Here is a 10,409-nt window from a genome sequence, read left to right on the forward strand (position 1 = left end):
TTCAAACTTCCATAATTCGGTGCCAGTCGCACTTAAAAAGATTCTGACAGTTGAGGAGAAAAATTCAAAGTGTTATCTTCAAAAAGAGACCAAAACTATGCTGATACTCCATATGGTTCAAGTACAGCTTCAGTTTTACTCTGGGTGCAGCTTTTTAGACATTCAGGTAAAAATACCAGGGGAGTGGCAATAGTGGCAATCTATATCTACCAGTTTTTATCCTGCTCAAGGGGCAGCCATTTTGTCATGTGCCGTCGACTGATCACAGTTTCTCAGTGCTCAGGTAACAACCAGTCACGACTTGGTTAGTACTTTCTATACAAAAAAAAAAAAACAGTCACAACTCAACCATTTTCTGAAGCCGAGCCATGATGTCACTCACATAGGCTTTCAAAATGGTCTCTGTATTGGCTTACTCTCAGCCATTGGAGTGCCAAACCACAACATCACTCGGGTACATTAAAGTGATTAATTTTATCCCAATTATTCTCTTTATTCTCATTTATGTCCTCTTCCCAACAGTCTTGTCGTTCTTCACGATGGTCCAGTCCAATTTGGGTTCGACTGGATCACTCGGTGGGCTCAAATGTTCTTGAAAAACAACTACATAAGGAACTAAGATAAACAAACAATAATACAATTGTCTTGTCCTTTGTATTACTGCTTAACTTCATTCCTTGTGCAGTTCATTGCAAACCATCGTGCTCCCCTTATGACTCCATGACACTTCTTTAAGGAGATTGTCCTGACAATCGGTAAATCGGTTTTGGCCATTATCAACAGCAGTTTGTCTTCTGGTGTGGTCCCCCTACATTTTAAGCTTGCTGTAGTACAACCCCTGCTGAAAAAAACTGGCCTTGATCACGCTGTGCTATCCAAATTTAGATCCGTTTCCAAGCTGCCTTTTATGTCTAAAATTCTGGAAAAAGTGGTTCACTCACATCTAAGATCTTTCTTGGATGAACATAATGGTATGGAGGTTTTCCAGCCAGCCTTCAAGAAGCTGCATAGCACAGAGTCAGCCCTGTTACGTGTTTTTGAATGACATCCTCCTGGCAAATGACACTGGAGACCACGTATGTCTCGTTTTGTTGGATTTGACTGCAGCTTTCGATACAGTAGACCACAGTATTCTTTTGACTCGTTTGCAACACCAAGTGGGCATTAGTGGATGCGCACTAGAGTGGTTTAGATCCTATCTAGCTGGCAGGACTTTTTCTGTTAGCCTAGGTTCCTCTGAGTTACGCTCTGCCCCTCTATCTTATGGTGTTCCACAGGGTTCTATTTTGGGGCCGTTGCTGACCTCATGGTATATGCTGCCCCTGGGTTCCATCCTTAGAAAACACAGCACTTCCTTCCACTGCTATGCAGACGACTGTCAAATTTATATGCCGCTAAGCAACAAAGACACACTCTTGATAAGACCTCTTTTGTCCTGCCTAGCGGACATCAAAGACTGGATGCCAATGAATTTCCTAAATTTCAATGAAAAGAAAACAGAAGTTATGGTGTTCGGTCCCAGTGGCTCTTCTACATCCCACCTTGCTGATCTGGGCCGCCTGGCTTCATATCTAAAGCCAACAGTCATAAAACTTGGGTTTTAAAATGGACAGTGATCTTAAATTGAACCAGCAAATCAGTGCTGTTGTAAAGTTGAGCTTCTTTCACCAGCTTTCACCCAGCTGGCTAAGGTAAAGCCCCTCCATTCCCATCAGCAACAGTCATCCATGCCTTTGTTACATCTCAGCTGGATTACTGTAGTGCACTTTATTTTGGAGTCAGCCAGTCATCCCTCAAACGTCTCCAGTTGGTTCAAAATGCTGCCGCCCGCCTACTAACTGGAGCTCGGAAGGTGGAGCATATAACTTCAATTCTGGCCTCTCTTCACTGGCTCCCAGTGCATTTCGGGATTCGATTTAAGATTCTCCTATTTGTCTATTAATCATTAAATGGCCTCGCCCCAGCGTACCTCTGAGCTCCTCCACTCCTACGCACCTTCCCGCAGCCTCCGGTCTGCGGACCAGGCGCTGCTCGAGGTGCCGAGGACCAAGCGGAGCCTCAGAGGGGATCGAGCCTCTTCGACTGCTGGTCCTTCCCTTTGGAATGACCTCCCATTGGACGTTAGGCAAGCCCAATGTCCATTTTTAAAACCCGGTTGAAGACACATTTCTATTCTCTGGCTTTTGATCAGACCTGAAATTTTCGGCTCTTCTCCAGGTGTCAATTGTGTTTTATGTTAATTTATTGGCTTTATTTGTTTATATCCATCAATCCATCCAGTATCTCCCGCTTATCCAAAGTCGGGTCGCGGAGGCAGCAGCTTCAGCAAGGAAGCCCAGACTTCCCTCCCCCCCCAACAACATCTTCCAGCTCTTCCGGAAGGATCCCAAGGCATTCCCAGGCAAGCCGGGAGACATAGTCTCTTCAACATGTTCTGGGTCGTCCTCGGGGTCTCCTGCCGGTGGGACATGCCCGGAACACCTCACCAGGGAGGCGTCCAGGGGGCATCCTTATCAGATGCCCGAGCCACCTCAACTGGCTGCTCTCAATGCGGAGGAGCAGCGGCTCGACTCTGAGTCCCTCCCGGATGGCCGAACTTCTCACCCTATCTCTAAGGGAGAGCCCGGACACCCTGCGAAGGAAACCCATTTTGGCCGCTTGTATCCGAGATCTTGTTCTTTCGGTTATGACCCACAGCTCATGACCATAGGTGAGAGTAGGAACGTAGATCGACCGGTAAATTGAGAGGTTCGCTTTTCAGCTGAGCTCCTTCTTCACCACGACAGACTGATACAGGGTCCGCATCACAGCAGACGCTGCACCGATCCGCCTGTCGATCTCCCGTTCCATCCTACCCTCACTCGTGAACAAGACCCCAAGATACTTGAACTCCTCCACTTGGGGCAGAATCCCATCCCCGTCCCGGAGAGGGCACGCCACCCTTTTCCGACTGAGGACCATGGTCTCAGATTTGGAGGTGCTGATTTTCATTCCGACCGTTTCACACTCGGCTGCGAACCGCTCCAGCGAGAGTTGGAGATCGCGGTTTGAAGAATCCAGGAGTACCACATCATCTGCAAAAAGCAGAGATGCAATACTGAGGCCACCAAACCGGACCCCCTCGACACCTCGGCTGCACCTAGAAATTCTGTCCATAAAAGTTATGAACAGAATCGGTGACAAAGGGCAGCCTTGGCAGAGTCCAACCCTCACTGGAAACGAATCCGACTTACTGCCGGCAATGCGGACCAAACCCTGACATCGGTGGAACAGGGACCGGACAGCCCTTATCAGGGGGCTCGGTACCCCGTACTCCCGAAGCACCCCCCACAGAACTCCACGGTCGAACGCCTTCTCCAAGTCCACAAAACACATGTAGACTGGTTGGGCGAACTCCCATGCACCCTCGAGGACCCTGCTGAGGGTGTAGAGCTGGTCCACTGTTCCGCGGCCGGGACAAAAACCACATTGCTCCTCCTGAATCCGAGATTCGACCTTCCAACGGATCCTCCTCTCCAGCACCCCTGAATAGACCTTGGCTGAGGAGGCTGAGGAGTGTGATCCCTCTGTAATTGGAGCACACCCTCCGGTCCCCCTTCTTAAAAAGGGGGACCACCACCCCGGTCTGCCAATCCAGAGGCACTGTCCCCGATGTCCACGCGATGTTGTAGAGACGTGTCAACCATGACAGCCCCTCAACATCCAGAGCCTTTATGAACTCCGGGCGGATCTCATCCACCCCCGGGGCTTTGCCACCGAGGAGCTTTTTGACTACCTCGGTTACTTCAACCCCAGAGATAGGAGAGCCCACCTCAGAGTTTCCAGGCTCTGCTTCCTCAGTGGAAGGCGTGTCGGTGGAATTGAGGAGGTCTTCGAAGTATTCTCCCCATCGACCCACAACGTCCCGAGTTGAGGTTAGCAGCACCCCATCTCCACTATAAACAGTGTTAATGGTGCACTGCTTCCCTCTCCTGAGACGTCGGATGGTGGACCAGAATTTCCGCGAAGCTGTCCGGAAGTCATTTTCCATGGCCTCCCTGAACTCCTCCCACACCTGAGTTTTTGCCTCAGCAACCGCCAGAGCTGTATTCCGCTTGGCCAGCCGGTACCTGTCAGCTGCCTCCGGGGTCCGCTCGGGTTCAGATCGGGGGGGCCATTCCTCCCAATCACACCTCTCCAGGTCTCACTGTCATTGCCCACGTGAGCATTGAAGTCCCCCAGCAGAACGATGGAGTCCCCAGGTGGAGCGCCCTCCAGCACACTCTCCAAGGACTCCAAAAAGGGTGGGTACTCTGCACTGCTGTTTGGTGCATAAGTACAAACAACAGTCAGGACCCGTCCCCCCACCCTCAGGTGGAGGGAGGCTACCCTCTCGTCCACCGGGGTAAACCCCAATGTACAGGCGCCAAGCCGGGGGGCAATAAGTATGCCCACACCTGCTCAGCGCCTCTCACCCTGGGCAACTCCAGAGTGGAGGAGTGTCCAACCCCTCTCGAGAGGACTGGTACCAGAACCCAAGCTGTGTGTGGAGGTGACTATAACTAGTCGGAACCTCTCAGCCTCACACACCAGCTGGGGCTCCTTCCCTGCCAGAGAGGTGACATTCCATGTCCCAAGAGCTAGTTTTTGTTTCCGGGGATCGGACCGCCAAGGTGAAGGACCATGCTTAGTCTAGTCCCTCACCTAGGACCTGTTTGCCATGGGTGACCCTACCAGGGGCATAAAGCCCCAGACAACTTAGCTCCTAGGATCATTGGGGCGCGCAAACTCCTCCACCACGATAAGGTGACGGCTCATGGGGGATTTTTTTATTTATATATTTTTTTAATTCATATCTTATATAACATTTATATCTATATTTATTAATACTTGTGTATTACAGCCTTTTATTGTCTTCATTTATTGTCTACTGTTTGTGAAGTGCTTTGTTACAGCTCTAGCTGTTATGAAATGTGCTATATAAATTAAATTGTATTGTATTGTATTGTACTGTATAAACAACTTTGCATTTTGTAATACATTTTTATATTATTTATACGTCATTATTTTTTTAAAATGCTATAAGCCTGTCTTTATTTGTACCTTATTCTCTTTTACTCATTTGTTTTCAACTCATGATGTTTTGGCATTTGTCAAAGTCTAAATATTGAAAAAATAAATGTTAAACTGGAATTTTTTTTAAAGATTTTATTATGGCATAAATTAATATTTCTTATCACAACCACACACACAAGTACAGAGAATTACCGTTGAGTTCTGGTATCTATTCCCAGTTACTATTCAAATGTGAAATGTACCCATCCCTAATTATTTCACATTTAGCATCTTAATACTGTACTATGTAAGCCTTTAAGAAAATATAACTTCTGTGTATTGAACTTTTTTAAAGGGGGGGGGGGTATTTTCCCCCCTAGAATTACATTTAATTGAGTATTTAACATTTGACATTTGCTAGGTTTTGTATCTTGCCATTTGTTATCAAAGGATTTAACCTGACGCTCAAACAAAATATGTGCAGTGAGGTAAAAAGATCAATGATCAGGTTTAAGTGGACAAAACTCCAAGTATTGACAACTGGGTATCAAAAAAGCAAAAATGTGTTGATTCCAATGTATTTATTTATTAAATTTATACCGCCCACGGCAGACCTGCATCAGTGAACCTTGGGTGGCCCAACACCAGGTCAGGTGGTCAGTTAGTGGCCCAGGCTGGGCCACTGTTCATGTAAAACCCTGCTCGATTCCATTCCATTGACCTCACCCTCACATCACAGTCGGCCATTTAATTCTTTGGACTGTCAATGGCGCATACATAAAGTAGCAATATGATTTTTTTTAAAATAAAAATATTGTCTGACATTTACACACAAACCAAAGCAAACAGTAACTATGAACATGATTCCCGCATTGATTCTCTCATTTAAAGTTTGACAGGGATTATTAGCTTAGCAAAATCTAAGAAGCATTCCTTCAAATACAGCAAGGACGTACATTATCATGGCATGAAATCAACATTATCATGGCATGAAATCAATGCAAAGTCCCGGCATAGGATACTGTTAGTCAAGTCACCACGGTGTAGGCAGTATTCCTGATTCCTTGACAAATACACAATAATGCCAAATAATCACTGCGTTTACATGCAGCCAATATTCGGGTTAAGGTCAATTTTTCTATTTCTGAGTCATTCTGAAAAACTTGTTTACATGGCTTGAGCTGACAGAGGTACGCAGGCTTTTGAATAAACCGATTGAAAAGGGGATGCACGGACGTCGTGACGCAAATAGCCATCAATTCCGCTTGTTACTCGCTACCGTCAATAAAACATATATTCACGTCACTCACCACAGGAATAAAGCGATCGGTTTCCTCCGTGTTACAAAAGTGTGCCACCGCGTTACGCCTCAGAGTTTTGCCATGATTGTTTACCTCTCGGCTTGTGTATTTTCGGCAAGTTGTGCACCAGACATACGGCTTTATACACATTAATACTGCCCCAAAAAATCCGAATACTGCCAATACTCGGGTTTTAAACGGTTTATTAGCTGCATGTAAACACAGTCATAATTGCCTTGTGTTTGCTGTCCTCACTCTTGCCTCATTTAGTGAAAGCAGCTACTACAGCCCATAAGAGCTCATTTGTGTTGGCCTTCATGCTTTCACCTTCTGGCTCCAGTTCCAGCAGCAGCCGCACTCTTTTCATCGCCATGTCGTACTGATCATCTAGCAATGGTGCAAAGGCGTTTTCCAGGACGTCAGAGGAATGGGCTAAGAAGATGAGTGCAAGAACTCGCTTGTCCATTCGATGGGGGTCATTCACCCACCTGTCCAGTACGGCCTCTTGGACCTTCTTGATGAGACGCTGCTTAAGGTTATTGTTAGTAAGTGGGTGTGTGGTCATATCAAAAAGCAAGAAGTTCTGCTTCTCAGTGGTAAGAACACCTTTCTCCACCAAATTTTTAGCTAGTCTTTCACGGACATTCCTCAGCTGATAATGAAGCTTCAAGGGATTCCATGTCTCTCCTGCATACAAGACAAACCAAATGTCAGTCAGAAAGACTTAGTGCCTCTAGGTCAATCAAGAAACACAGCAAGCATGACCATGACCTAAAATTGTAAACAAAGAAACCTCAGGAGGAAACAAGACATACAAAAAAAAGACAGTAGAACACACTCTGGAGTTTGTATTGAAAAACTCACCACTGAGTAGTTCAATCCAGCTCTGCACAGTTTCTGGAGGTTGGGTGTCTTTGATGTGTTTTAAAGCTTCGTCCAGAAGTACGTCCCCCGTAGGAGCATCTGACTTACAAACCACCTGCAGACAAAATTAGTAAAAGGTAAACTTATACACTTATTACCTCTGTACAGTAGAGGCTGACATTCTTTCAAATAAAACTTAAATAAATTATTTAAAGCAGCACTGGGGAGGAAATCGATTTTAATACTTTTTTTTCACAACTCTTTCACAAACATTGACTTAAAAGTAGTTGAAATGGGACTTTTGTCATGCCCTGGGGGGTCTGTATCGTTTTTACTGGCACTTTGAGGAGGATGGAAGCAACCCTGGAACACAAAAAGAATACAAATGTCCTGATTTGCTTTACGGCATACTAACTTCCTCCATTCGCTAGGACAGAAGTTGATTTGTACGTCTACTGGTGTCATGGCAGAAGCCCCAAAACAAAACAAAAAACTACAAGTATGGTATGAACAAAATTAGATTCATGACCTCATCGCTATTCATCTTTCACACTGCCACTGGAAGTAGAAATGTAATTCAGTCCAATTTGCAGGTCAGCGAGAGCTCAGGATTTTTTTTTTTTTTTCAGTTTGACAAAACACTACCGCTTTTGTCCACATGGCGCCGCCATAATCAACAAAAACTGACATGACACAGAGTTGCTTTAAAACTGAAAAAAAGAGCATGATTTTTTTCAACCTTCAACCAGTCGGGTCCAGTTGATGCCTAATAAACAGTCATAGTGAGTCAATAGTTTACAAGTTTCTGCTTCCTCGAGTCTGCTCCTTTACCTTTGTCATTATCATCTTCACTCAACACAAGCACCAGTCAATCTGTGTTGTCGGGCAGGGGTGGGCAAAGTATGTCTTAGGGGCCACATACAACCCATTTTGTTCTTTAATCTGACCCACTGAGCATTTACAGCGCTGTCAAAACGGATTTGCCCCTTTCTCAAAATATTTTTTTTGCGTTGCCCTCCAGATGCTCAAACTAATGTAATTATCAGACAAAGATAAACCAAGAAAACAAACATTAACTCATGATGGTCGCAGCAGAATGTCTAAAAAACGTTTGGTCTGACAAAACATGGAAAAAAATGTGAATTTACGTTGAAACGTTTCCATTTTTGGCCTTTTAAAGATGTCATATTTCAACTCTTAGAGATTTGATCCAACCAACTTAACACTGTGAGTTTCATTTAAAGATGCATAATCATGATTTTTCCAGTGTGCCAGTGCCCCAACGGGGCCAGGGCTAAGGACTCTTTATAGCTGCTCGCAGCTCTAGTTATTAATTAGGGCCCAAGCAGCAACGGCTGTGAGGTCCCTATTATTTTTGTAGAAATGATTGTTGTTATTGTTATTATTAAGGCCCAATCAGCGACCGCAGCAAAGTCTCTATTTTTTTAAGGAATTCTTATTATTATTATAAAGGTTAAAGTAAGACCAAGTTAAAAACCAATACAAGTGTTTATTTTAGTTTTCTTTTAGCACAGTGCATTTTCCCAATTTAGCCCTCTGATTTCCCTACCTACCTAAAAAAAAGTCTTGGAGCCCAAGAAGAGTGAAATATGTATACAAATATTTCTTTTTGTATTTATAGATCATTTCACTGTATTAATGCAACTCTGCATAATGTAAAGTTTTAGTTCCATTTTAAAATGTACTAAAGAATTACTTCAAGAAATTTTAAGGCCAGAGTATCGCCATCAATTTAAGTTGCTCCCCCATTTATAAACATGTCAGGAATGATGGCTTAAGTTGCAAAGTTTAACACAAGTTGAATGATGATGAATGATCTTAATTGTCTTTACGATTAGCTTGTACATAAAGAATTCAAGATGATTGATTGTTACCTGGGCAACTGTGATATCATTTTCAGTTGACAGCAAGTGACAAAACAGCCGCCCCATGAGATGGACAAAAACGGGTGGATTTTATGTAACCATATGCTGTATATGTATATGTACAGTATGTATGTGGAGTAGGGCTGCCAAGATTAGTCGACGAATCACGACGACGTCGAGGATCAAAATCGTCGACAATTCATTTTAATAGTCGACGCATCGTTTATTTATATATTTATTGATTGGGTGCATTGTTTTTCTCTCGAAGCTGCATCTTCTCATGCTTCTCCCGCTGGCTGTTTTCCTGTCTGCTAATACTAGTGAAGAAAAACAAAATCTTTTGGATAAAGGTTAAAGTAAGACCAAGTTAAAAACCAATAAGTGTTTTAGTTTTCCTTTAGCACAGTGCATTTTCCCAATTTAGCCCTCTGATTTCCCTACCTACCTTTTATGTTAATAAAAAAGTCTTGGAGCCCAAGGAGAGTGAAATATGTAAAAAAATTTAAGACCAGAGTATCGCCATCGATTTAAGTTGCTCCCCCATTTATAAACATGTCAGGAACGATGGCTTGAGTTGCAAAGTTTAACACAAGTTGAATGATCTTAATTGTCTTTACGATTAGCTTGTACATAAAGAATTCAAGCAGTAAGCGATTGATGGTTATTAAGAGAGCAGCAGCTTGCTGCAGCAATTTGCTGCCATTTATATTATCCGATTAGTCGACTAATCGCGACTAGTGTTAGTGATTAGTCGACTAGCAAAATAATCGTTTGAGTGTACAGTATATGTTGCAGCTGTGTATGCTATAAGCTAAGTATTAGCTGGATATGTGCACTCGTGTGTTGAACTTGGTGGCTCAATGTTGGCATTAGACATACTTAGCCGATTCTGACTTTGGGTCATGAGCCGAATCGCGTCAGTTCTATGGCTAGGCGTCGGCCGAATGAGCCAGCCGTGCCGGTCCGGGCAGATCAACGGTGATTGCTGCCACTGTGGTGCCCGCCGCCGCTGTGAAGATCCATGGGGCCCGGCGGATGGTCAGGTTTGCTGGCCGGCACAAAGCAAGCGGGGGGAATGTCCGAGAAGAGCACGGTAGCTCGAGTGGGGGCGAGCTATTGCGATGCAGCGTCGGCAGGAGGATGGGCTGTGCGCACGTTTTTTTTTTTATTTTATTTTATATTATTTATTTATTTTTTTTAAAATCAGTCTTACTTCTTGTGCTTCTTACACGCGGTTTACTAGGAATCGAAACTTAGCACCGGCGTTCTAAAATCTGAACGGTTCCGGAAGAACCGGAGTGATGATCCCGGGTCCACTCGATTT

The 10,409-nt window shown here is 44.4% G+C and overlaps 1 protein-coding gene across 3 annotated transcripts in view; it reads right to left on the reverse strand.

The window, feature by feature from the left end:
* Nucleotides 1-5,600: 5,600 nt before the first annotated feature.
* Nucleotides 5,601-10,409, reverse strand: part of LOC147148020 (Golgi phosphoprotein 3) — a 21,650-nt gene continuing 16,841 nt past the window's right edge. For all 3 annotated transcript variants that reach the window (XM_086031611.1, XM_086031612.1, XM_086031610.1), the window contains 2 exons: nucleotides 7,200-7,314; nucleotides 5,601-7,022 (listed from right to left, as the gene is read on the reverse strand). In XM_086031611.1, coding sequence (XP_085887737.1) covers nucleotides 6,598-7,022; nucleotides 7,200-7,314 — 540 coding nt within the window. In that variant the 3' untranslated portion in view covers nucleotides 5,601-6,597. The remainder of the gene's footprint in view (nucleotides 7,023-7,199; nucleotides 7,315-10,409) is intronic.

This window comes from Filicampus tigris, chromosome 5 (assembly GCF_054856515.1).
Source record: "Filicampus tigris isolate MCC_2025a chromosome 5, RoL_Ftig_1.0, whole genome shotgun sequence".
NCBI lineage: Eukaryota > Metazoa > Chordata > Actinopteri > Syngnathiformes > Syngnathidae > Filicampus > Filicampus tigris.